At 42.8% G+C, this 27,773-nt stretch overlaps 1 protein-coding gene across 1 annotated transcript; it reads right to left on the bottom strand.

The window, feature by feature from the left end:
• Positions 1 to 21,107: 21,107 nt before the first annotated feature.
• On the bottom strand, positions 21,108 to 25,417 carry LOC125740782 (BMP and activin membrane-bound inhibitor homolog). Its single transcript, XM_049012437.1, has 3 exons — positions 24,925 to 25,417; positions 23,417 to 23,683; positions 21,108 to 22,308 (listed from the first exon to the last, which is right to left on the bottom strand). Exons 1-3 carry the CDS (start codon positions 24,998 to 25,000, stop codon positions 21,872 to 21,874), a joined length of 780 nt encoding a protein of 259 aa, XP_048868394.1. The 5' UTR covers positions 25,001 to 25,417; the 3' UTR covers positions 21,108 to 21,871.
• Positions 25,418 to 27,773: the final 2,356 nt, after the last annotated feature.

Below are 27,773 nucleotides of genomic sequence, written 5' to 3'. Positions count from 1 at the left end.
ATTTGCCAATGCTGCGATCACATAACGGGAGTCAGGAGTGCTTGTCCCATTGCAACTGAAATGTCAACGCTTGACCAGGGGTGGCACAAAAAGTAGTTCTATGCAAAGGTGACTTAATTCAAGTATGAAACAGTGATTTGTTCTTTGAGCTGACTGAGGTCCACTTTGGCGTTTATGGAATTCATTTGTCACAAAATTGACCAGAAAGCATCTGCGTCCTTAATCCTGCAACAAATGAATATTTTGAGATGTGCATAACAAAAGAGAGTAAGAGGCTAGAAATTTGTGATTCGTGACGTTCATTCAGCAATTGTTTGCATTTTCATTCCAGCAAGTCAACTAACGAAAGGTTCATTTTGATATGTCCTCAAGCCCTCAATCTGTGACGTTCCCCAAGTTCCCCTATTGCTTGTGATGTCAAGACATCTTGTTCGCTATCAATACTAAGACCCAAATACATCCAAGGAATTTGGCTGCACTGTCTTCCAGTTGCCCTGGATGCAGTGTAAACCACCAGTTCTATTTTTCTGCAGAAATTCACACCCACTAGTGAGTGGGAGTCGGGGAGGGGGGAGGGGGGGAGCGGGTGTGGGGGGAGGGGGAAGCGGGTGTGGGGGGAGGGGGGGTAACACGAGCCAGTATTCTGTTTCACCAACAACCAGTGTGACCCTTAGGGCAGGGTTATCCCTTCCTGGATGCACCCTCCTGACAACCAGAGAGCGACTTGCTATTATTCTGGGAGATTAAAGCTGTCTGCCCGGAATCCTGTGTCTTGGAAAATTGTCTCTTGGAGAAACAAGAGACACTGAGAGGTTTAATAACCCATTATGCTGACAAAAGTTATGCGACAGCCGTGACTGTTTGGATGCACCGGCTCAGACACATGCAACTTGAAATGTTCATAAGTCGTTATTTAACATCATTTTAAGGATATACGCAAGTACAAAGAACTAGGATGCTGGGAGTTCGCACGCTACGCTGCTGCGTGGCGGGAGTAGCAGCCAGAAGTCGTACTGGGCGGAATTGCTGCGCAGAAAAAAATAATTGATGTTGCGGACAGGAAATGGGAGCCTAAAGAACACAATTTGGACAGTCCTCTTCGTTTGTATATCTGAAAGTTCGTAAGTTGAAAGTTTGTAAGTAGAGGAGCGTCTGTATAGAGTTCTGCATACTACAACTGTAACCTGACTTCTCTATCCCTGCCTCTCGAAACTCAGGGAAGCATTATTAATAGTAATAAAAAAAAAACACAGGATTACATACTGTTTCACAGCATTTCCTGTAGTTATTGGCTTCCCCCAATTTGCTGATGCAACAATAGTTAAGCCACAACTGCTTAATGAACATGACAATAAAGCGTTTTTGGTTCAGCAAAAACAATGAACCCAGAAAATATTATATCCAGAGGTAGACAGTTCAAGTCCAGAAACAAACAAAAAAAAATCCAGACCAAGATTTTGTTTCAGCCAACCAGTTGAGTACTCTGTGACTGTGACTCTTTATACTCAACTGGTTGGTTTAAACGAAATCCTGGTCTGGATGTTTAATTTCTGGACATGAAATGTTGACCTCTGGTTATATCTAAGCAGTACTCTTCTTGCGATTCATATTCCAAACTGGGCTGTCCGTTGCAGAGTCAATGTGAACCTGGAGCTTGTCCCAGAAGGTATTGGGCATGAAGCAGACACACCCTGGATGGGATTTCAGTCTATCATGGCTCACACAAAAGCATGCAATAAAGAAAATGCAGATATACCAGTTCAGTTAACTGCACATCTACTGCGAGTTAGGACTCTGTCTGTGATTGGAAGGTTACTAGTTTTAATCACTTGTAATTCACCAAGTAATTTTACCAAAGGGCCCTTGAGGAAGGCCCCTAACCCTAATTGCTCCAGGGAGGGTCCAACCTGGTTTTCTCTGAACATTTCTTACGATGAAATTGTCTGCTAAATAAATGTAAATGTGCATTCAAACCCACAACTCTGGGTACAGATACAGCACTCACCATCTTAGCCACAATGTTGGGTATAGCTGTTAAGTACATGATATTACTTAAAGATGACACAGTGTCTTAGTGAGTAGATCTGTTGTCTCACACCTCCAGTGTTGAGGGTTTAAATTCAGGCCCCAGCCTGTGTTATGCTGGTTTCATCTGGGTACTCCAGTTCCTTCCCACAGTCCAAAGATAAGCACTTTGGTCAACAGGACTCTCTGAATTGCCTGTAGCATGATTGTGCCATGTGATGGACTGCTGCCTTCTTCGGGATGTACCCCAGCTATGTTTGGGTGGAGGTGGAGATTTCAGGTCTAGAGAGTACAAATCCAGACCGAGATTTTGTGTCAACCAACTTGTTGAGTCCCAGTCACAGAGTACTCAGCTGGTTGGTTGAAACAAAATCTTGGTCTGGATTTGTACTCTCTGGACAAAGCTTCACCTCTGAAAAATACCTGGGTCCAAAAGTCTGGGGTTTTACATGGGACCTATAAGCACTGCCCTCTTGATGACATCACTTTGGCAATGTTCCAATCTGTCTTGAAATAGCAATACAGGATGGTGTGGGTCTACACAACCCTCATCATCACACCATGTCCCACATTCATCTACAACCAGTTCACCCCCTCCCAAATCCCCAACCGTACACTCTGTGCCCTCATATGAGCAGCCCATTGCATACTGGGGGTAACTGGAAACAACCAGAAGTGACTGGATTTGACAAGAAATTAATACATGTGCACGTGGGTGCAGGGCAGAGACTAATCTGACGAAACTCTCAGAGACATCAGACCAGATCATTCCCTTATGTATCTGGGGGGGGGAGCATGGAAGTGAAAAATAATATGAGAAATACTAATGAAAATATGGACGCAAACTCATCCAGTCAAATGTGTGACAAGGGTAAGGAAAATACTTAGGAACTTAAAAGCAATCTAATGAAAGTCCTTAAAACAAACAGTGTCCCTTACATATCATACTTAATCTCCTTCATTGGAATACTAGACATGAATAACATTGTAATCATCACTAAATACAGCAAACTGTTGTCTAGGTTTTGAACCATTTTAAGTAATACAACAGTGTCCAGGTTAATCTGACCTGCAGGACTGATGGATCTGCAGCCCCGTTGAGAGACAGGAGTTATTTCTATGTACTCTATTATTTTCAGTGCAAACAAAAGAGAGCCACATACACACTGTGGCACATTAAATGGATAGGCACCTGAGAAGGATGAGGCACGGCTTGTCTAAATTATAGTAGGCGTGAGTCAACCAGGTACACTGTAGCCAGACAGGGCCATTATGTCATATGAGTCTACCATCAGGGAAAAACAACAGGGTAGCTGTCTTTTCCCAGGACAAACAGGCGTCCTATGGGGAGGGTGCAGAGAACTCTGCTTCCCATCCCTTGGTACCTTTCCATGCCGCTCTCCCTGCAGGCCTCGAAGGCCTAAACTTACCGACCTTATTTCAAGAAGCAGGCCGTCAAATTTCTAGAACTAGAATGGGACAGAGTGAACACGGTGTAGCTCTAGAATGCTTCCTGCTCAATGGGTTTTGGATAAAGGGTTTCTCATTTGATCGTATAAATTCAGGAGGACATCATGATAGCAGACACACTGTGGATAAGTCAACTTTATGTATAGACCTGCAAATATTTAGTTACACATACGAGACACGTAGCGCTAGTTCTATAGGGCAGAACAAAAAAATCTTAAATGCAGAAAATTAAACGGTAAATGAGGGATAAAATTTCAGATTTCATTTGGTAGCGCGTTACTGACACCACCCTGTCTTCCCTGCCCCCTCCCTCGGCACACACGTAGAGTTATAAGCTGGGCCTGTTTGGATCGCTTCAAACTCTGCAATCTTCCATAATTAGACTCACCATAGAGTCTAGGGTACATTGAGGCTGGAAGGGGTTGACTGTTTTAATAAAGTCTGTGGGGGGGTTGACTGTTTTAATAAAGTCTGTGGGGGTGCGGGGAGGAGAGTTGGGGCCGGAGGAGCTGGTTAGAAGACTAAATTATAGTCCTCTGACTCAGAGCACACTGGCATCTCATTTTCCTGGTTTGTTGTGGGAGGTGTTGGGGTAATTCTTTTCAGAATCTGCCATTTTTTCATTTGCTACTGCTTCCAGACCAGTACCATGTCTACAGATTTCATGGCACCAGCAGAGAGCCAACCAGCTGTGTCCAGTGAAAGTCTACTGGAAACCACCAGACCAGAGACAAACCACCATGCCTAACATTCTAACTTTTAATATGCGGAGTTAAAAAGAAATCACAGAAAAATAGAGGGAGTGATGTGGATCCTCTTAAACAACAGCAACTAGTTTCTGGGAACTGTAGTATAGCATAACAAAAAATAATATGCATGTCATAAATAAACACTAATTTTACAGTAGTTTAGCTATAGTCTATCCCCGTGTTGAAGCAACACTTCATTGCCCTATACAATTTCTACAGACAGTACTGTGTCACCTCAAATCATAGTTTATCAGACCATCTTTCAAAGTACATACACTTCAAAGACTGAAATACATTTAATTTTCTGTCAAGTAACAGGATAACAATCTAGACTGAACACTGCTAGCTTGTTTGAATCGGCTAATTTTTAATATGGTCTTTACATGGCAAAGGGGAGGTTTTTGCCACTTCATCTGTCAACAGGAGCACATGAGTTGTTGATGTTGAAGCAACATCCTTGTCTCGTAGAGTAACGAGACTGCAGGTTCAGAGGGACCTTTGGTTCTGGGCCAGCCAGGGTAGAAAGGAGATACCAGGAGCGTATCAGGACGATCCTATCAGTACACCTAGCCTCGGGCTCCCTTCCGTTCTGGGAATCTCGTGTGACCTTTTTTAAGAGGACATTAGTCATGACATGTTCCAAACAAACCAAACAACTCAACTAATGAAGAGAGCAGTATTATGAGCTTTCAGAGGCTCCCAGACATCCTTAATTCATGCCAGACGTGGCCAAACAAAGATGGGAAAATTTCAATGACAGGTTTAACGGTCTGGGGAAGCTATCGCAGTCATTGTCTCATGGAAGGAAAAAGTGTGACATTAGCTTTCTTTCCTTACAAGACAATTGTAATCTATTGCCTATCATGCATTTCCAAAACATTTATGTTGCTGAGGTATATATATATACTCAGAATGCAGAACACTTTATGGCTAGCATGGACAAACATACCGCAATTGGTTGTGGTTCGGTGCCAATAAGCACAATAGAAAGCACTATTTTACGGGAAACAGTGCAAAGGCATCTTATAAATTTGCATAAGAGTACCATATGCAAAGGACTGCAAACTGAAAGAAAAACAGTACACTACATCCTGGCTACAGCCAGGAAGAGTATGCTACATCCTGAAACAGTATGCTACATCCAGAAAGCATATGCTACATCCTGAAACAGCATGCAACATCCAGAAAGCATATGCTACATCCTGAAACAGCATGCTACATCCAGAAAGCATACGCTATATCCTGAAATAGTATGCTACATCCAGAAAGCATACACTAAATCCTGAAACAGTATGCTACATCCAGAATGCATGCAGAAAACCTTCGGGTGGTAGCACTGGTTCCCCACACTTCCAGGGTTGGGGGTTTAAAGGTCACCCCCAGTCTGTGCTCCTGGAGTTCAGTAAACTGGTGCCTCTAAATTCTCCATTGCATGTCTCCTACAATGGACTGCCATCCCATCCAGCAGGTACCTGCATGTTTCCTCGTGCTCAGCGCTGCCTCGGATTTATTTTCTATATAGTGATTGCTCTGAAATGAATATACCGCTGTCTATACAGTCAGCCTTGGATTACATCTGAGCTTCCCCATTAAACCTTGTGCTTCATATTAAGATGCTGTATGAATACAAAGATGGAGGAAGGGAGAAGATAGATATACCCTATGAACACAGAACATTGCACTGTACAGAGAGTTGCACTGTAGTTTTTGGAACTGTCTGTATACTTGTATTCTAAATTTGAGCTTTTAAATGTGCATCTCTTCCAGGGGTAACCTGCTATGTCCACATTATCATCATCATTGTCCATCTTGTGTATGCGTGTGTGTGTGTGAACGGGTATACCTTACCTTATGGGGACACAATGTCCCCACAATGTGATGAATACCTGTTTTTTACCCCTTATGGGGACCAGTTTAATAAAATCTGTGACTGCAATGAAAAAACTCTTGTATTTTGCTTGGTTACTTATGGCTAGGGCTGGGTAGGGGTTAAGGTTGTCATAGTTAGCATAGTTATTTCCGATAGAAATGAATGAGCGGTCCCCATAAAGATATGATTACCCGACGTGTGTGTGTGTGTGTCACAGCTTCTCACTCGACCTGTTTAACTCACAGTCATTCACACGGAATTCACTCACATCAGGGGAGTTCAAGGGAAACGCTTAGCCTATGTGTCTCAATCACAGATCGGACACCTGCATTCAGAATCCCTGCCAGATCTGTGACAGGACACATGTGGGCAGAAGTGAGGTACACCAGGGACACCCGAAAAACAAAGCCCTCTTAACAAGGATCCTATAGATAACGAGCACAACAAATGGATCTGCGCAAGAGAGATCATCAGTGTCCATGCACAGGTCTGCATTCCATCAGGAGAAAGTGCTCAAATGAGTTCTTAGAGGGCTTGGAACACAGAGCCTCCCTCATCCTGCAGGAACATGTATGTTCTGACTTCCGGTGTCATCAGGAACACAGGACAACTTTGTCCAAAAACATATTATGTCAAATATGTGGATGAACTTTTCGCCTTTTCCTGAAGATGACTTAGCATGTCCCCAGGGACCAGGGAGAGCTCCGGCATCTTCACTGGTAATTTGACCTCAGATGCTTTCATGGTGTATAAATTGGTGTTCCTGGTTTAATGAAAGCCACTAACATATATGAACATGTTCCTTCTGTGGTATATAAATACGAGTAAACAGCTGCTGTATCAGGAGTAAAAAATAATGGAGTGCTGATTACATAACTGACATAACTAATAGCTGACCCTCCTGCTGACTTTTTGCTTATGACTGTCTGTCTACTGCTCTGATTGGACAATGAAGCGGACCAATGAGCCACCAGACTGGGACGGATGGCGCCAATGTCCCCTCCTCCTGCCCCATGGCCTCAGCAACGGACGGCGCCATGTCTGGCAGACATGAAAAACTGACGTGACGCCCCCGGTGGCCTGCCTTGTCATTAAAACCTCCCACAGGTCCTCCTTGATAATTTAAATCTTTCCAGCGGTACCAGTAACAATGTGATGGTGAGAATATGTCAGGCAAAGTGTGTAGGGAGCCTGAAAGCACAAAGAGCAGTACATAGCCCCTAAGAGTTAGGTGGATATGGAAGATGACCATCACGTGGGAGTTAGAATGGGAAGTCAGAATGGGGAGTTAGAATGGGGAGTCAGAATGGGGAGTCAGAATAGGGAGTTAGAATCGGGAGTAAGAATCGGGAGTTAGAAGGGGGGAGTCAGAATGGGGAGTTAGAATGCGGAGTCAGAATGGGGAGTCACAATGTGGAGTTAGAATCGGGAGTTAGAATGGGGAGTCATAATAGGGAGTTAGAATCAGGAATTAGAATGAGGAGTCAGAATAGGGAGTTAGAATCGGGAGTAAGAATCGGGAGTTAGAAGGGGGGAGTCAGAATGGGGAGTTAGAATGCGGAGTCAGAATGGGGAGTCACAATGTGGAGTTAGAATCGGGAGTTAGAATGGGGAGTCAGAATGGGGAGTTAGAATCGGGAGTCAGAATGGGGAGTCAGAATGTGGAGTTAGAATGGGGAGTCCCAGAGCAGAGGGGAAGGTCCAATCAAGGAGGACCGTCTCCAGATGGGACCCAGGATGCCTTTTACTGTTACCTCCCTCATATACAGTTCACAATGTTCAAGATGGCTCCGGAGAGTAGTGACATGTAGCATGTCACTCCCAGCAGACATTATTTTAATCTGTACAGTATTGCTTAAAAGTCTTATGCAGTCAGAGGAAATATTTTAGTCTATTTATCTACAGAGTCAGTGTATGTTTGCTCAGAAAAAAAAACATTCAATTTCACATTACAGTACATGAATGCCACTTTGGCTGCCAAACCTCTCCTAAGGGGTACCACAGCCATTTCATATATTCGTTACATTTCACCACAAGCTCACTTAATTGACTTTGTTTAATAACTAAATGAGGTGCTGGTGGACCAAATAAGGTACGATAGTGGTTGAGTCAAAAACACACATGGGTGTATTGGATGATGACTGCAATTGCTGGGGTGACGTTAGGACAGATTCTGAAATGGGTAAGCTGACACACTTTGACAGACATAATATCACAGTTATCAGTGACGGAACAACTCTATACTGGGCCCTGGGGCAAAAATGGATCACACCGCCCCCCTTTCCAAATTCACCCCTAGGGCCTGCCTATGCCAGTTCGAGTAGTTGCAGATGATGAAACCTAAGGAGCCTTCAAATACCATTCCCATCATGCACTGCGGTAGTTATCAAATTCCACAAACATGCTTTTTTCGTTAAATACACGCCTCGACAACATAGTTTGACTATAAAACATTACAAACTGTTACATTTCAAAATGAAGTATTATACCAAATATTATTTGTGTTATGGCTTCCACCATAATGTGGTTGTTTACATAAAGATGAGATATAAAAGTAGCATGGGCCGAGCCCCATGTAATATACATGACATCAGCACTTAAATTTTCACGAATGTTCTGCATACATGTGAGATTTCCAGTGGGAGGGGGGCTCTGCCTACCAGTCCACCGCTAATAGTTATCCACCAACATGAAGATCATTTAAACATTTACTTGTTACTGCCTAACACTGTTGCACAGTACTGTATGTTTTTGTTATTTGAATCCTAAATTCTGACCCATCTACAGTATGTGTGCGTGTGTGTGTGTGTGTGTGTGGGGGGGGGGGGGGGGGGGTTACACACATATTACACTGTAGGGGCCAAATGTCCCCACAATGTGATAAAAACCTGCTATTTTGAATTTGTCCCCTCAATTTTATAAAAATCTGTGACTGCAATCAAAAAACGAAATATGTCAAAAGTTTTGTATTTTGTTTAGTCACTTGTTTATTTCGGGTTAAAGTTGTCATTGTTGGGATTAGGGATTTTCCCATAGAAATGGATAGATGGTCCCCACAATGAGGTGAATTCAAACGTGTGTGTGTGTAGCTTTGCATGTGCGTGTGGTCATGTATATATTACATTTACTATATGCATCCTGTCATGCTGCAAGGTGGCCGCACCGATGAGAGCTCCAAGTGAACCTGTCTCCAAGCTCGATGAACTCGGACTGGGAAGGTCCATTTGCCGATGGATTTTCAGCTTTCTGCGGGGCAGGGCCCCTTCCTCCCCGCTGATCCTGAACACGGGTGCACCACAGGGCTGTCTGCTCAGTCCCCTCTTGTACTCTTCACTCACGACTGTGCTGCAGAACACAGCTCCAACGTCATCTTGAAGTTTGCTGTAGACGCAACATCCTTGGGCCTCATTATGGACAATGAAAGCGAAGGAATTAACCAGCTGGTGCCAGGACAATGACCTCTCTGTCAACATCAGTAAAACAAAGGAGAATGGAGAAACGAACGGAGAGTCCCCACAAAGCTGTAGATACCTCCGTAGCCATGTACGAGTGTGTGAAATTTGCACGTCCACCATGTTTCCTCATACAGTGCAAATACTCTGCAGTTAGGTGTGTGTTTGTGAGTATAAGTGTGCCCTGTGATAAACTTACATCCTGGTTATAGTGCCTTAGACTGCCTGGGGGGACGTCTACAACCAGTACGTCTACAACCAGTGGAGGACACAGCTAACCGAAAAAGTTAGTTATGATAACCGCTAACCTGCTAACTCCAAAATTTAATTTGATGATGCTACGCGATAAACCACAAAAAAAAAAGAAATTAGCAGAAGCTAATGATTTAGCTTAAACATACCTAGAGAGCTAAAATTCCCATCTTTCAAAGTAGACTGATTACCAAGAGATATTTGGGAATTGGGTGTTGTTGGATTCACCAGTCTCCAGAATAAATCTGTGTTTGAATTTTCTTGGTGATACTCCTTTTGCGAGATTTTTGTTGTAGAAGCCCTGTTTCACAATGGCTCAAGCTGACATTTTGCTATCAGAGAAGCCAGTAGGGGATTACAAACATAGTGTCCTTTCCCTGATACTAGCAAGGGCGGTCTCAGCTTTTTCTTGGTCTATAGCTCTGTCAATCAGAACCCAGAAAATACAACGGGGGCCTGTATCATGAAGTAGGATTTCTTGCTTAGCTGGATAACTTGTTGAGTCTAAGGTAGCCTGGGCTAAATGCTAGTGCAGTCAATTTAAACTGGAGTACCTTAAATCCAACAAGTTATCTGGCTAAGTAAGAAATTCAGCTTTGTGATTGTGACTCAAACCCTGGACCCAGAAGCACAAGATAATAGTGCTAACCACCATGCCTCCACACTGTCCCCTCTTAGAAGATACTGTACATGGATTATTATTGTTAATGTTGTTGGTGTAACATTTACTTAAATACACTTTTATCCACGTATGTGGTCATGTGCCATGTAATTCACATTATTAGCATTTCAGCTAAAAATCTTACATACTCAAGAAGAATTGAAATTTCATTCAGATTTTTGTGGCAATTTTTCATAATTAAATTTTTCAAATTTCTCAGAAAACTCAAAATACTTAGCCTGTTGGAAGCAAAGTATAGATCATATTTTAATAGTTTTAGCTGAAAAGTGAACAATATCGATTTTTGTCATCTAAACAAGTAACAGACCATGTAGAATGCTGACAGAATGCTCTGAGCAGAAGGAAAGCTCATGTTTAAAGGTGTAAAATCTTATACCCGTTTCCTGAATTAATTTTGAAATTGCTATTGCCGAAATAAACACCATTAAACAACAGCTTCAAAAACAAAACCATACGAGGAACACCGGAGATATTTTGCTGAGATATATTATCAGTGGGGCTCAGGAAAGTAGAAGCGGTTGAGATAGTCATCTCATGTGAAAATGTCAGGAGGTGCTTCAAGATGAGATCATATGAATTGTCAGCAAGACGCTGCAGAGATCTATGCATTAGATATAGCTGCACCTTCCTAGAGATTCCTGGAAATGATTCCTCATTGCAATGCTGAGATATCGACTGTAGGACTCATGTTTGTAGTGTTCAGAATGCAACTGATGAGAAACACCGCAGAAATATCACTATAAGCTTCTCATTTCCTTCTGGAAATTTCTGCGGGTTGGGTTGTCAGAAGAGGAAGGCGGTGGTGGACTCTTCCATGTTCTGACATGCCAGGCTGCACCGACCACAAACTTAGTCCATTAATTTACAACTATGAGCCACCAAACTCCACCACCCGAGGAGAGCAGATTCACCTCTGATAGAGTGAAAAGTCACACAGTTGGGCTAGTTTGAGAATAATGACAGAATAATCACCTTAGTTTCTACTGGGATATGACTGAGAAGCTTTAATCCCCTATTAATGTTTAAAAATTCTGACAAAAATGCAAATTTTATTACTTGTAGAATTTCTTAATATAAGTAACAACATTTGCATTTAAAAATATTTTGTTTTGCAATGTAGTGGAACTCATAATTTGGCACGGCTTGAATAATACACTTTAGTGAGAGTCAAAGTTCTGCAATGAATATAAACTTCACTTCAAAGCTGATAAAAACAAAAAAACGTTTAAGTTGCTATACACACTTAAAGCTGCCCCTGCAATACTACCTCTCTTATAGCAACCAATAGAATCTTCTCAAATATGAACATCTCATCTTCTCACACCACTATAGTGAGATGCAAGACAATCCACTGTTAAAGCCTTTTTCCCAAACTAACCAATGGGCAATCGTCTCTGTCCTCTAATAGACCGGTACCTCCTCTGCAGTGTTCCCTGTGACCCTAGACCGGATAAACAGATGTAAGATGGATGAAGACACACTTTAAAACTGTTTTGAGACTCTCTTGCTGTCTGTTTGCTATCTTTGTATGACAATACTGGCCAGTTGTTTCCTCCCGCTCGCTTACTGTAATTCCCAGATTAAACAAAACAACTGTTGATAGTAAATCTTCCATCTAATGGCTCCCGCTTCATAAAACTGGCTTTCAGGGAAGGATTCCCCCTCGGGCTCAGCATTTAAATCTAGACTGAAGACCTACTGTTTCTAAGAGATTATGGGTGGTTTTATCACAGCATTAACCATGATGGATTGATTATGCGCTTCCTTTCTTTCCCGCCAAGACTGCCGTCTCTACCCAGGACAAACACTGAGCAGAATGGCCTAGAATCTCAGCTCAGGCCGGGCTGACCTTCATACCTTCATTGGCCAGCCCTAACTGAAGACCACTCCTGCCTTCTGTTCTAATAGCACCTACACATTTATTCACATTTTCCTCGACACCAGAACCATCAGCCTTTTTTCGTCACCCTGCTGTTTTTGGCCTGCAGGGATTTTAATGGACGGCTCTTATAACTGCTGTGTTTGCCTGTGCTGATGATTTTTACTAAACCTTTCTTAAACTCTTTAGGGCAGCTATGCACGATGAATGGTGCATGATGTTATATTAAAGGAATTGCCTTTTGTAACAGTTTTTACCGTTAACGAATACAACAAAATGATCTATATAAATGTATACAGACGCTCCTCTACTTACGAACGAGATATGTTACGAACGGCCGTTCGTAACTTGAAATGTTCGTAAGTCGTTATTTAACATCATTTTAAGGATATACACAAGTACAAAGAACCAGTATGCTGGGAGTACGCATGCTACGCTGCTGCGCGGCGGGAGTAGCGGCCAGAAGTCGTACTAGGTGGAATTGCTACGCAGAAAAAAACAATTGATGTTGCGGACAGGAAACGGGAGCCCAAGGAACACAAATTGGACTTACAGTCCTCTTCGTTCGTATGTCTGAAAGTTCGTAAGTAGAGGAGCGTCTGTATATGTCTCTGTGGAGATCTTGTGTGTTCTCTCTGCTGTGTGGGTTTCCTCTAGCAGTTAAGCAACTTAGTGTCTCTGAGATTCCCACTGTGCTCACCCTGTGGTAGACTGGCATAACCCTCAAGGAGTTCCCTGTGCCCTGGGCTGCTTCGCAAAGACTCCCGGAGCGTCCTCACCCTGCACTGCTTCTCTGTGGTTAGGCTTGGAACAAATCCTGTTTTCCAGACATGATTTCATATAAGGTTTGTTAAAAAAAAAAAAAAAAAAAAAAACAGGTTTGATGTATAGCTTTAGATATGCAAGTTGCAAGCAATGAATAAATTCAGGTTTATCACAAGCGTCCATATTGAAACTTGAATGAACGAATGAATGTCTATTGTCATTGCACATGTACTGCTAATACTGCATATTGCAACAGGATTATGGCTCATTTATATTAAATAAGCTAAGAAATACCCAAGTGTTCTATTAAAAACCCAGTAGTTCCATTTAGTTCTTTATGATGGCACGGAGAGACAGACGATTAAAAAGATAATCCACTCAACTGCATTTTCCTGTTTTGGTGGGTGGGGGGAGGGGAGACTGTTTATTTTATTCACCCATTATCTAACCACATATTCCAATATGGCTACTTAGAAATGCCAGTCATCCTAAACACATGTCTTTGGACTGTGGGAGGAAACATGTACGGCACAGGGAGAAAATGCAGACGCAGATGGGATTTGAACACACAACCCCAGACACAGTGTTACCCATCAAGCATACAGCTCCTTACAAATTAACACTTATTCGTTAAACCCCTCTGACTGTGCTTACGGCATTCCATTAGGAAATGTGAATAACAGGCAATAATTTAAACATAAAAAGTTCTAAGACCAAATGTGAGACCCAACACCCCATTCAATTTGTATATATATCTAATGACATTTTCGCAGTTTCGCATTTTTCTTTGTTCTCATCCTGGGACCAGACCGACCCCAAATCCTTTCCATTTGTGACTCTGTGCTCTTGAATCAGTACTGATGTTTATTTATCCCTCTGGGGTGATTTGATGTGTTTCCTAAATGTCACGCTATAGTTTGGCATGGCTGCCTTGAATTCCATTCAGGTACACACACACACACACACACACACACACACACACACACACACACACACACACCAAAATTAAATCATAGCAAAGTGACTAATAATATTAAAACACCATAAATAAATTCTACCATTTTTGCATCCTGACCTCAGCTTTTCTATGCTAACTGCTATTTATTTTGGGGTATTTTTACACCCTTTCTGCGGCTACTACAACACATAAAAAAAGTAACTGCGTTATTTATTGAGGTAGGTTGGAATTGACATTGGCTAAAATTATAAAGTACAGTAAGGCAAAATAATGATAAAACGACGCAGCTAGAGATCTTTTCGACATTCAAGACGCCTAGTTAACAGCTGTGTTAATTTTTAAAATCAGCTCTTCATGTCAAACATAAATCAACAGTACTGTATGACACACTCTCTCACTAACAACTGCTAATGTTGCACAGTGAGACAAGATCTGCTTTTTCAAAATCTAAGTTCACAACATGCTTGCAAATGTTTTTTTTTTTTTTTTGCAAAAGTACCAAACAGAATTTGGTTTGGAATCACGCAAGATTTTATGCAGAACTTCTCAGATCTGTATAAACGACGCAGAACAATTAGGGGGAAAAAAGGTTCAGATGCAAGCTCAAGCCCCTCACCCACTGTTTTGCAAGATATGGATAATTGTTTTAGGTTTCACACTCTTGAGTGGGGGGGGGGGAGGGTCCTGCTCTTTGACTAATGTGTTGCTCCAGCACGGCATAGAGACAGTTTGGATCAACAGTGACCCAAAACTCCCCAGCACATTAATCTTGCAACCAGGTAACCCCCCTTTCCCTCTCCCCCTCCCAACCCCATAAGTGCTGCAGGAAGAAACTGAATTTGTTTTATTTTTAATTTTAAGTTCATTTAGGGGAGTCACAAGTGCATGAAGATGCAAATTAGCAGTCAGATTTCTTTTGATTACAAAAAAAAGGTTTTATTATATAATACTTTCTGGAATTAGTGTTGGCGCGGTGGTCCAGTCGTCTCACGCCTCCAAAAGTTCAGCGTTCACATCTTGCCTCAGTATGTGTGGAGTTTGCATGCTCTCCCAGGTTCACTGCTTTCCAAAAGCGTGCAGATAGGCCAACAGGTGTCCCGAAATGGCTCATTGTGTGAGGTGCCCTACGCTGCCCGTGATGGGCTCTAGGACGCCGACAGAAAGCAGTTTGGAGACGGATGTTCAACCCTCATTGTAAAAAATAAAATTAGACATCAGAGTGGACAAGGTTTTAATTATTGACCATCTGAAGTAATCTGGATCTCAAATGTCAGCTTAGAGTGCTTTCAAATCTTGTTTTAATGCCTTTTAGAAATACTTCTAGAGAATGATGTGCAGGAGGACTCAAGTTAGGGAATAGGAATAGTGTCCAGAGCTTCTTCTCCATTATTCCCATTATGATTTATGGATTCTTGAAAATATTTAGTCATGGGCAGGAATGACCTAAGACCGCCTTCATATTTTTTGGGAGTCGATCGTCTCCCATACGGTGGGTAGCTCAGGAGGGCGACCCGGTTTTTTGCATTGGCTATGAGGGGAGACTACATGACGGCCTGGAGAAGTATGTGGACCGGCTTCGCAAAAGGACAAAGCCCTTGGCTGCGTGTGCTGACAAGCTCCGGTTTGTTATCTCTTTACATCTCACCGTCTCGAAGGTCTAAAATAACTGAAGCCTCAGCAGTGTCTCTCACGAGTACCTGCTCTCCTGGTAGCCAATCAGGAGATGGTATCCATGAGCAGGGGGAGGGACCAGAAGTCAGCCCAAAACACATCTGTAATGGAGGCTTTGTTTGTCGGACACTTTCCCAGAAGATAAAAAGAAAGTAGCTGAACTTCAGAGCAAGAGGAGAAAGAACAGCTGCCCCAAGTCATCTGCCCGCTCCCCAGGTGCGTGTACACATCTAATCGGGCATATTTACAAACACGAGCCACAAGAGAAAAACATTCCCATTGAGGGAGAGTGACACAGCCTCTCAAGGATGCTCCGGATTGCTCTGATACCTGCAGTTATCTGTGCGACACTAAAACTTTGACGCATCCCCCATTGTCGTAAGTTTCCACGCTGTATTCCCTGAGAAATCAGACTCGATGGAGGAGAAACGTTAAACTGTGAAGTATTTACCATCTAAGCATCTATCCAAGGATGCACATAATTTTGAGATGATGCTTAGACAAGGATTGAGCACCACAAATATAGACCATTAAGTAAGGAACTGTGTCCCATGCTGTCTGGGATAAGCACCAGGCCCCCTCCATGACCTTGACTACGAAAAGCGATTGGGAGACAGATGGGGGAACAGAACAAAATTTAAACAAAGCGCCATGACCTGATGTGACCCAAAGCAGGGGACTAATCAGGTTCAAGATATGCTAAATGTCCAGTGGCTCAAATATTTGCTGCTACATTACACACAACATTACGGTATTATAGGTATTACAGTCATTTTGACAAAATCAATTTTTTTTCTTTCTGAGGGAATTCTTTACCTCAATGCAAACGAGACAGCAAAAGAATATGTCTTGGCTGATGATCGATGAATCAGCTAAGGATCCTCTAGCATTATGCCACACTGGCAAAGTACAATACTACCCATGGGCAGAGTGCATAACAATCTCTTTCAGCATAAACAGGCAGCAACCCAGACTTCACACAGTATATCATCATTTGGAATGCCTTCACCGTGCCGTAGTGATCCCAGAATAGCCTTCAAAAACCAGTAGAAGCTGACATTTTCTTGTGGGAATACGGCTGTACTTTGTGGTGTACCTCTTGTCTAAATAGTGCCTTTGTAGAAGAGGCCAGTGACGAAATGCTATTCTGCCCAGAGTGTCCTTACTGCTCTCCTGGTGCATTGTGGGATATCATTCTGATCCTCGGCAACTCTGCAATGGGTAAGCAGTTCTGGATGGATGGATGGATGGAATGATAGATTGCCGGCGCTGACGATTACGTCAGGGCACTGGACCCTGCCAAACCCATGGATGCTTTCTGCACGGACACTTGCAAGGAGGATGTCTAGGCCCGGTTAATGATCTGTGGAGAGCCAGGTGGCTCTGAGCTGGATGCAGATGGGAAAAGAGAAGAAGGAAGGTCATGCGTAGCGTGTCGATAAATAGTAATCACAGAAGCGGAGTTAACCAGGTGCAATGCGGAATATTCCCAGGGAAGTAAGCAAAGTTATAGCAGGAATAATAAAAAGACGAAAAGCAGAAGACACTTGCGATGGCGCAGCCTGGGACCGCGAGCCGTGGCTAAGCGGGGTGAGGTCATGCAGCGCTTAGCTGGCAACCAACCCGCAGCTCATAATCTATTCTCTATTCAGTAACTTTCACTACAGCAGAGATTAAATAGGTCAGCTCACTCTGGCCTTCCTGCGACTTCCTATACGGCGGGTTCATGGTTTTGATGTGTGCTAACTGCCATAGATATATTTCCCATGAATCATTGGTGGATAATCACTGAATGATCAAGGAAAATGTGTCTTTGTCCTAGAAGGTAGATAAAAATGTTTTCAAAGGATTCTATAAACATTAAAGAAAAGCTTGGCAGTAAATCGCCATTCATCTGATTATGAAATTCTTTATGATTTTGCTTTTTTGCCCCCCCACCCCCACCAGTCACAGTTCAGTTGTAATCAGATTACTGTAAATCGACTCTGCCTCTAATTTCAGGACTTCGGTTTGGAGCATGACCGCAGAATTTCTCTTGGAGGGAAAAAGTTCTCGGTTAAACAAAGGAAATCATATTTATCTTTAACCTGCTTAAAGCATATTTATCCTTTGGGGGAAAAATGACCCTTTAAAGAATTATGGTCTGCAAGTCAGTTTAATGAAAAAAATGTAATTTATTCTTACATTTAGCAGCAGCTAATATGACACTTAAGGAAATGGCCTTAATCTGGGCTTGAGTGAAGCCCTGTGGGCAGCATTAAATGAAACTTCCTCATGTCCCTATATTACTTAATAGTTTAATGACATAGTAATTTGATTGGCCAAAGGAGAGTGGTGGTGGGTGGTGCTTTAAGCTCTTTCACCAATGATGCGATGGAATAGCCAATAAAAACCAGACAGTGAACCAATCAAAACACAGGTAACTCCTTGGAACAAGTTGGAATTGGGAAATCCCTAAAATTAATAAATCCAGTTGACATCCTGTTGGAAAGCCATTTTGTTACTCCTTTCAGTGATAGACAGAAGTTTACTTATATGCTTTCGAGAACTGGATGAAATCAACCAGGTGGCCATTACTGTGCCCAGAAAGTCAGGATACTTACCCACACAGCGTGCATCGAGATGTCACAGGTGAGTAGCATAATGACCTCGCCAATCAAAAGTAGGTAGCCCTTTAGACACTGTTAGGGGCTTAAAAACATAAACTCTAACTACTTCTTAAGCAAAAGGCATGCAAACTTTGGAATGACTCCTGCATAAATGCATTTCCCTAGAAGGTATAAAAAAATGTCAGTAATGTTTAGGGTTCCCACATGTATGTTAAAGTATGCGAGGAGCATAACTTAAAAGCGGTAAGGAGTTCTGAAACGCAGAAGAGACACAGTGGCAGTATCCAACACATGCAAAAGTGACCCAAGCTTCCACAAACACATCACTGTCAGGCGCTTGGCTTTCGGTCCTGGGCGGCCATACTGGTTCTGCGACGGTGGCAGTCGATATGCACGCACAACATGAATGTACTTTTCTCCCGAAACACACCGAACACAAAAGTCAAGACACTCCACCCGCTAACCCACCAAAAAAAAAAGGAGAAAATGCTTGAGTGATGATGTAGGTAATTAATCCATCGAGAGCAAAAACTCTCTTTTTCAGCAACATGAGTATGAACTGGCATAGTTGATGCTTTAACCTACAGTGGGTTCTGTTACTTGCAGCTTTTATGCAGATGGCGAATTACTAAACTGATTCATTTTCACTACCCTTTTTCATAGACAAATCAGGATTCTTTACCTTGGAAACCTAACATGGTGTCAGATGTTTGAGAGTCCAGGCCAGCTCTGGAGGGCAGATGTATGTCTAATCAAACCTGTTCCTGGTTCAGACAGAAACTGCTCATATTACCAGGAGGGTCTCTTCTGAACATTCTCCACCTTTGCCGGTGCCAGAAAAACTGTCTGGCCTGCTCTTTAGACATGTTGGGCAAATGCTCACCTCTGTGTGGCTGTTCACTTCCGGGGTCATGGGGTCAAAGGTCAGGACCCAACATAGCACAGCATCGATGCACAGCTCAGGAACCTAAACAGATAGGTGCTCCAGGTCTCCACTATACTGCCATTCAGGCATTGTCACAAACAATAACAGTTATGTTTATATGTAAAGGGGATATCCCTCCATTGCTTCATTTGATAGCTGTCGCCTTTCTCTAAGAACTGCACTTCTACCGAAAGTAAGCCCAGACTTATAGCTGGCACCCTACTTGATGAACCCCTTCATGGGTGTCAGAGCAGCTTCCACCAACTGCCAGTCGACTGCATCGTGTGCACTGTAAACAGGGGGGGAGCAGAGCAGGCAGCAGCCAGCCTGGTGGGCAGGGGGGGGGGGCCGATGTCACAACCGCGGACCCGTTTGCGAACGCCCAGGCAGAGGCTGTTTTCTTTCCTTCCCACAATGCATTGCAGCTATTCCCGGCCTACCTCAGTGGAACCACACTGGACCCTGCAGTGGCTCCATAATTGCAATACGAGAGCCAGTGCTGGTTTGGAATAGCCTGTTTCTTTGTCTTCTGTTCATTTTGCGACTCTCCCCGGACGTCCCTCAGTGAGGCTGATTTTAAGAGGACGCCTTATGACATTCATCCCAGTCAACTTACTGGTTTCCTTCCCTCATGGTACTATAGCAAACTTAACAGTGTTATACCTCTGCAAGGTTACGCAATTAGACATTAGCCCCAGCTGCGTAGGTAAAGTTCTCTGTCGAACAGCATCATCACGATTCTTACCCCCCCCTACAGACACGAGCCGAGTCAAACCGGCTCCAGCTCCTTAGTTCCTAGGCCACCAGCTGACGGATATTATGATTATTTTCTACAGGCACATGGGAAACGTGCATATGTTCCTAAGCTTGGAAAAGCCGTGCTTCTCAGGGGCTAAATATTTACGCCAACCTTCCACTTAACGCTTGTCCATCAGGGATAAGGCTGTGGACACCCCCACTCTCCACCCCCAACATCCTGTACACTCTGCTGCTACTGAATGACTCATGTCTTGTTTAACTTTTTAGTTTCCTTGGACACACTAAACCATTTTAAACTAAACTGCAATTATTCTAAGGAAAACGTTTGTTTTAGTGATGAATATACATTGATGCTGCACAGGACTTGGGGGCCATGAATTCTACCTGCTGTTTTCTGTATTTATGAGGATGTGTTTTTTTTTGTGAATTTTCAAAAGGATTGAAATGGAAGAAGAGGTGGGTGCAGGAATGAGTTTCAAAACGGGGAAAACTACTGCTTTGGGGTTTAGGGGAATGGGGGCAGGGCATTGCCACATTTAACATCCTGGTTAATGTTCTGAATCGACCCTGTTCCCGTCTCAGTAACACTAGTGGCTAAGTGACGAGTGTTAATGCATAGGTGGCTCAGGGTTTGTTATTAATACCGCACTAATAGCCCTGGGGCAGCAACTAGCCGCTGGTGAGGGACACTAATGACAACAGACGCTTACGAACCTTAACTCCCCCGATACCCCCACCCAAAGAAACAGTAACAAGCCCCTTGGAGTTTTAAAAGAACGATCAGCCTCGAGGTGCTTTACGCTTCTCCAAATCCTGACTGTGCGGACTAACCCCCGTTCTCTTGGGGATGAGTATTCTGGGGGATTCAAGGGATGCAGGGAGGTGATTTCAGCATGGACGACGCTGACAGCGCTGTGGCAACGATTGTGAAATTGACAGCTGCTAAACGAACTCACGAAAACGGCTGCCCCTGAGAATTCTTCACAGGATGAGCAGAAGACCAAAAGCCAATCGGGCCGAACAAACACTGAAACGTAACCGTGCATTGTGCACTTTTAACGATGCATACCAGTCACTTTACTCAGACTCATATTATAAATTAACACTACAAAACAAGGGATTAGTGGTAGTAGGACAGATTAAACAAAGCAAACGAACCAAATCAATTGACACCATTAGAAAGTCAGCTATTCATAGGTACAGTCAATAAAACATTTGAACACCAGCTAGAAGTTTAGCTTGTGCATATTCATTACATGAACTATGTTATATTGATTCAGCGTTTCAGCTTCCAGATGCTTCCGTGTAAATGTAAGAACTCTTTCAGCTTCTGAAAGCCCCCTACATCTGAGGATTGGGTGGGGAGCAACCAAGTGTTTACCAGTCAAAATAATGCTATTTAAAAATGTTAAGACAAAAAAAAAACAAGAGACTAAGGAAGGTGCATTCCTAACACTGATTTACACATCCTCCCTCTGCAAAAAGCCTTCTACACTCAGCTCAGTGACCTTCTTCCATTTTAAGCAAGACCACCTATTCTTTTATACGGATGTGCAAACAATACATATTTTGGAATCCTTCAGCAATCGACAGAAGTCCAGGACCCAGTGGGCTCAAGTACAACCGTCTCCGACGGCCTCAAATTAAATTACAGCTCCATGTGGACAGAGCTTTTATTTCAGGTAAAGTGCAATTAAGAAAAAAAAAGAAAAGAAATTATCTTCAGTTCCCCCCCCCTGCCTTCTGTAAATGGTACAGTCTGACCACATGGTTAGGGGAGGTTCCGGCTGATTCCAAAGGGCAGGTCAGACAAATTCCTGCTTCCGGGGCCCCCTGTACGTCTCCCAGTGTACCAGGGAGAGAATGCCTTGCCCCCCCAAGACCGGCGTGTACATCTTGTCGCAGGCCGGGCAGGCACCGTCACCCTGGAAACCGGCTACAGGGCTCCCATATCCCAGGTCCAACTTAGCCGGGTGGAGTCCCTTCTCGTTGCTATGGTGATGTCCACGGAAGCCGTGCTGCAGCCGGGTCAGCGTCTGCTGCCGCTGCAGGCGCAGGCTGCGGTTCTCGCTGCGCAGCATGCGCAGGGCCAGCATCACCAGCAGTGCCAGGATAAGGCCGCCCGCCACGGGCACGGCGATAACCGCCGCGCGGAACCACACCTCCCTCGCCGACGCCAGCTCCTGAACCTTGGTGATGAGACTGCGGGGGCCGCCGTCCTGCTCGTGCCGGCTGCCGTGCTCTGAGGAGACCAGATGACAAGCCACAAGACGTAAAGAAAACTTGAAGTCTATAGGAATTCGGGTTAAGTACCTTTCTCAAGGCAGTCCTCTCCAAGGAACATCTAACGTTCATTTCCCTCAAGCACCATCTCACCAGCTGACTCCTCTCAGCTATTACGGTGCAGATGGATATTTCATCAAAAAAGTCCAAGTTATTACCTGGCTCTTGCAGGACTTTTTAGTCATTGGAACCATTTAGTCACATTGGCCGTGTTCATAAACAACGAGAGGCACTGATTTATAACACCCTGACATAAATCCTTCTGCTGGATCTACTGTTTTCTAGCCTTCATCGCCACACTCCTGCATTCTGTGATATGTACACGATTGGAAACGACACTATGAGCGTTGTTTTTGGCTTAAATAAATTAATGGATGGATGGATGAATGAATAAATGAATGAAATGCATTTCCAAGCAGAGACACCACCACCAAAGGTGACCGATTACATAGTATATTGTTTTTCCAAAAGTGAAAATTAAGGTCTCGAGTTTATTAAATTCTCTTTGTTCACATTATTAATTTACACTTAACAATAAAAGGAGATCAATTTTACCGTGCTAGGGGAGGGGGAGTTGGAGGGCTCTGTAGATTTTTTTATTTTCACCTAGGGCCCCCAGTATCCCTATCATCGCCTCTATTTCCAAAACCTCCAATTACTTTCAGTATCAGTGCACACTACCCAATCAAAAACCCCAACGAGTTCGATTAAACTGAACGGGTATCGCATTCGGAAAAGCATGATCAGAAGTAAGGTGAAGTAAGCCAGGACTCTGTGAACTCAACGCGGTGCTTATCTAGAGTGAAAGCCATGCTGATATCGCGGTATCACAATGCCATGAAACTCAAAGCCTGCGTAGAAGAAACAGACTCGTATTGCTTCTAGCTATAAAATGAGAACCCTTTTTTTTATTATAGGCACAGGAAAGCCTGCATAAACATATTATTGATTTATTTCTCCCGTTTCTCCTTTGCAAGCCCTATTACAATGAGGAAAAGTATCTGCATCCATGGACGTATTTCAGTCGGCAAATAAAGTAAGGATTCGCCCTGAAACTGAGAGATCACCTTTAGGCGGCTCCAGGTCTCGCAGTCCTCTGTAATTGCACATATCGTCGTGACAGCAGCGCGCCGCGCCGGAGCCCCCCGGCGCGCCTTCCACGCCCCTAGGCGCGCACATGTCGAGGGGGGCGAGCGAGTCCACGCACCCGTGGCCGAGGGGCGAGTTCACATTGCGGGGGTCCAGGACCCTTGTGAAGCAGGCGTTTAGTGGTGACTTGCACATGTAGCCGGTGGCGACACAGTGCGGGGCGTCACAGTAACATCTTATTTCCCCTGCGAAGGAAATATATCGCAGTTAAAATATCACCCAGGCGGTTTTGTGGTTTCAGCTATCTGCATACAGTTAGTCAAATTTACATCGACATTAATTTGGAGGCTTTCATGCAAAGTGACATAAAACTGAGACAGCAGGATCAGCCAAACCATGGGGTGAAAACATATATATATATATATATATATATATATATATGTGTGTGTGTGTGTGTGTGTGTGTGTGTGAAAGTGAAATTAACCCATTTTAGCCGCTAGTCTTGGTCAAAACATGAAACTATTTAACATGCAGAATATATTTAGGGTACTCTTCAACAGACCTCTTCCCTAAGGCCGTTTTACAAATCCAGATGTACTCTTAAAATAAATATTTATACCCACTGAAATTAAAAGCACAGTTAGTCCATGGTGACTAAAAGATTACAACGCTTCAATACGCAAATGCACACGTTTTAAATGTAAAACGTTTAGTATGTCAAATTAATTTTGACATTGGTTATATAAATTTCGGAAATGGTCATAGCTGAATAATTTCATAAATGACAACCGTGCATGATTCACTTACGCAAATGTATAACTCTGGAGAAATGCCGCCGTACACCTAAATCTGATAATGATACTATAAAAGCGTGTCTGGTTATTAGGTGTCCAAGTAGCACAGCTACAGGATCCCTATTTTATAAAAACTTGTTATTACAATCAGCGGTCTCTTAGCCACGGTAAATAGTTTTCGACTGGGATTGGAATTGAAGACCCAGGTTTTATTTTTCATAAACCTGAGCTTTGCTCGGATTGGAGTCAAATGTTAATCGTTTCCTATACTGTAAATCTGAAGCCGTTTATGCTGAGCAAGTCTTACACCATCTAAGCATATCTCACTTCATTTACTTATACAAAATCAAACGCTAACTCACATCATCCAAAAGTCAAACAATTACGAAGTTTCCCAGATACGTTTTGTCGTTGAGAACGACATTATGAAGAACACGCCTAATGTAATATGTTTGCTGAATATTAAACTCTAACAACAGATTAACTCTATTGTTGGATTATGTGATCATCGTAGATTTAACAGCTTTTCAGGCATATCCTGAAACCGGAGTGGTCAGGTCCAACGCATCAAACCACAAGTAGTACTACACTCAGGTTATCAAACAGACGGTAGAAAATACGGAACTATCCAGGTAAAAACGGGCGTTCAGCCACTAAATTTCCCAGCGACAATCGGGCAAGTAGACGGCTACCTTTTATTAGGAGAACAGCCATGGCGCAAAGTTCCAGCTGAAGCCAAATAGAAATTAAACTAGTATGGCGATCCATTTAGGAAAAAAAAGAATAATAAACTCCTCTTTCCTCCGACAGTCCTATGGAAGATCGTCTCGCAACAGCGGCATGGACGAAGGAGATGCGCTGGACTCCGGTAACTGTTTGCGCCCGGCTGTTCCAGGTGGAACCAAAGTGCATTTAATATGAGAAACAGCTTTGCCCTGCATTTAAAACTATGCAGGAATCATCGTTTATCACAAGGACTTTTACATTTTAGAAATAAAAGAATTTAAATGAATATATTTCCGCAGGTCTGAGCAAATTAATATCATTCACTGGTGAACCAGCTTATGTCCGTCGTTGTATAACCAAGCCAATATCCCAGTAGGCTTTTTTCTCTTCCCACCAGTGATCCTCGTGAAAAATAAAACAGCGACTTCTGAGAGGAAAGGTTTCTTTGCACAGCTCTCATCATCGGCTCGTGCAGCCCTCTCCGCTTGTGCGTCATTTACATATTAATTAGTATCAGCTTAACGATTGGTGCGCCGTGCAGCTAAATCCCGGCCCACTCGCGGATAGAAATGACGAAGTATGATTCAGCGCGGGGGTAGCAGGTTCGCAGGTTTCTGCGAACGGCAGTTCGAAAAGATAGATTCGTTTACCCTTATTAACATATAAATTACTTATTTCAGAAAAGCGGGAGCACAATATAATGTAATACTCTGATACACTAATAAAATCCGGTTTTCAAGACACGTAAAGTTTCAAGATTGGAATTCGTCGTTACAAAATGGTATCTTAATTTATCAGCGGCTATGCTTACATGCAACATTTAATTCATGTTTATACTATTAATAGTATACTACCTGTTAATGACGACTTTACGTAATTAACGATAATTGTTTGTACATAGTTTACCTGTGCCTTGCAAGATGATTTGCGGAAATCGTGATTATCTCGTTTTGTAAATGAACGGTTGTGGGTGGGCAAAAAAAAAAAGCGTTCGTGAAATCAGACATCAAGAGGAAGGGATGGAAAAATATGGCGCCACAGAGATGATAGAAGATGATAGATAGTGTCTTGCGCTCTATTGTACTCAAAACAATAACATTAAAAACACGTGGGTGTCTGACGTATATCAAAACATGGACAAATACAACATTTTATTAGGCCACTCAGAACTGGTTAAAAAGGTCAAATTAAGAAATAACTGTAGAATTAAAAAAAAAAGTTAAGGTGTTACTGAAGTGCTTTTTGTAGGGAAACATCCACTTATGACCTATGAAAAAAAGTTATATTTTATGAAGATTCTAAAAAGGATGAAATGTAATTTCAGATATGAAATAACATTGCATTACGCATTTTTGCCATATTTTCAGATGTAAAAATAGAAACTACGCAGAAACTTGCGAACTTAATGTTTTTTTTACAAATCCCATTCCAGCGGAAGATGCACAGTATTCCCTTGTACCACTGGATATTGTCATGGGTTGAGCAATACATATGGACGGAACAGGCTGTTAGATTTACCGCACTTAATTCCGACTCCTGGTAAATGGTTTCATCCTTACCAAATTTTTTGGGAGGCTTTAATTACCCAATTTACTGGGAGCAAGCACGTAGTGTTTTGTATTGGAAAAGTTCTCTCTCTCTCTCTCTCTCTCTCTCTCTCTCTATATATATATATATATATATATATATATATATTTTTTTTTTTTTTTTATTTTTTTTTTTGGGGGGGGGGGGGGGGGGTTGGGGTGTTGAGGAGATGAATGAAGCTATATGAAATATTGTGGTACACGTCTTCCCTGGTTGGGAGCATATGAAATTTCGTGAATTCAGTGAAACAAAACACACACACAAACAATAATGACTTGTATGGGTCGGCATGCTTTGATGTCGGCAAATTAATTTCGTGAAATGAATTACGTGACTGCAGTAAAATTCTACTAAGATTTTTCATTCATTTGCGGCTCAATGCGTTTATTACTGAGTAACATTACGATCTTCTGCAGTTTATAAGCAAGACGTATAGTCTCGATGCCTTAACTCAATGTTGCCATCTACTGGCAAAAGTTGGAAGTCAGCAAATGCATGAATCCAGTCAAAAGTGAGTTCACGTTAGCCACGGTTCCCGCATGTCACCAGTGGTGCTATATCCTTCGGGGTGTTAGTGAACATCGGGACTTGAAACTCAAGCTTTCTTCATGAGGATAATCCACCAGTATCCACTACCTCTGTAGCTCATGAAGTAATGTAACCTAAGACTGAAGAAAAATCCTAAAATGCTCCAATGCGGAAACAATCGATACCTTCATAATTCTAAAATACAGATGCTAATTACAATCAGGGTATACTAAGCATATACATTTAAGTGAATAACAGAAGTTAGTTTCCATTCTTTTAATACTGCTTAACCAGAGCTTATCCCAAGAACACAAAGTGCATCTAGGCCAGTGGGCGCCCTGTATCAAATATAGGTTGAAATTAATCCTATGGTCAAGCACACAGCACGCTCAGGCATTGATTGGCATAAATGGCAATCGCACAAATCTGATTGGATGTGACAATGAATTTTAAATTAAGCATCTGTGGTTTGGCTTGGTTGAGTGTTCATTAGTTTTTGATAAGCATTTGCAGACACATGACCCGGTCATATAGGTTAATTCTAGGATTGCAGCTGGAAAATCTGATCGTGGATTGGCATAGGAGCTTGCTTACATTTCCAACTCTGCCTCACGACCCTTTAAGAACTTGCCGAAGCCCTAATTTGGATCACTAACCGTGGGTTGAGAATCGCTGCTCTAGGGCAGGGGTACCCAATCCT

The sequence above is a fragment of the Brienomyrus brachyistius genome, chromosome 4, assembly GCF_023856365.1.
Source record: "Brienomyrus brachyistius isolate T26 chromosome 4, BBRACH_0.4, whole genome shotgun sequence".
Taxonomy (NCBI): Eukaryota; Metazoa; Chordata; class Actinopteri; order Osteoglossiformes; family Mormyridae; genus Brienomyrus; species Brienomyrus brachyistius.
Note: the sequence above shows the minus strand (reverse complement) of the source record. Positions and strands in the feature narration are given on the sequence as shown.

Excerpts from the sequence above, each read along its gene's own strand:
- LOC125740782 (XM_049012437.1), bottom strand. The coding sequence starts at position 25,000 with ATGGATCGCCATACTAGTTTAATTTCTATTTGGCTTCAGCTGGAACTT. Across the intron at positions 23,684-24,924 it reads GGCTGTTCTCCTAATAAAAG|GGGAAATAAGATGTTACTGT; the intron begins GTAGCCGTCTAC and ends TTTCCTTCGCAG. Across the intron at positions 22,309-23,416 it reads AGACCTGGAGCCGCCTAAAG|AGCACGGCAGCCGGCACGAG; the intron begins GTGATCTCTCAG and ends TGGTCTCCTCAG.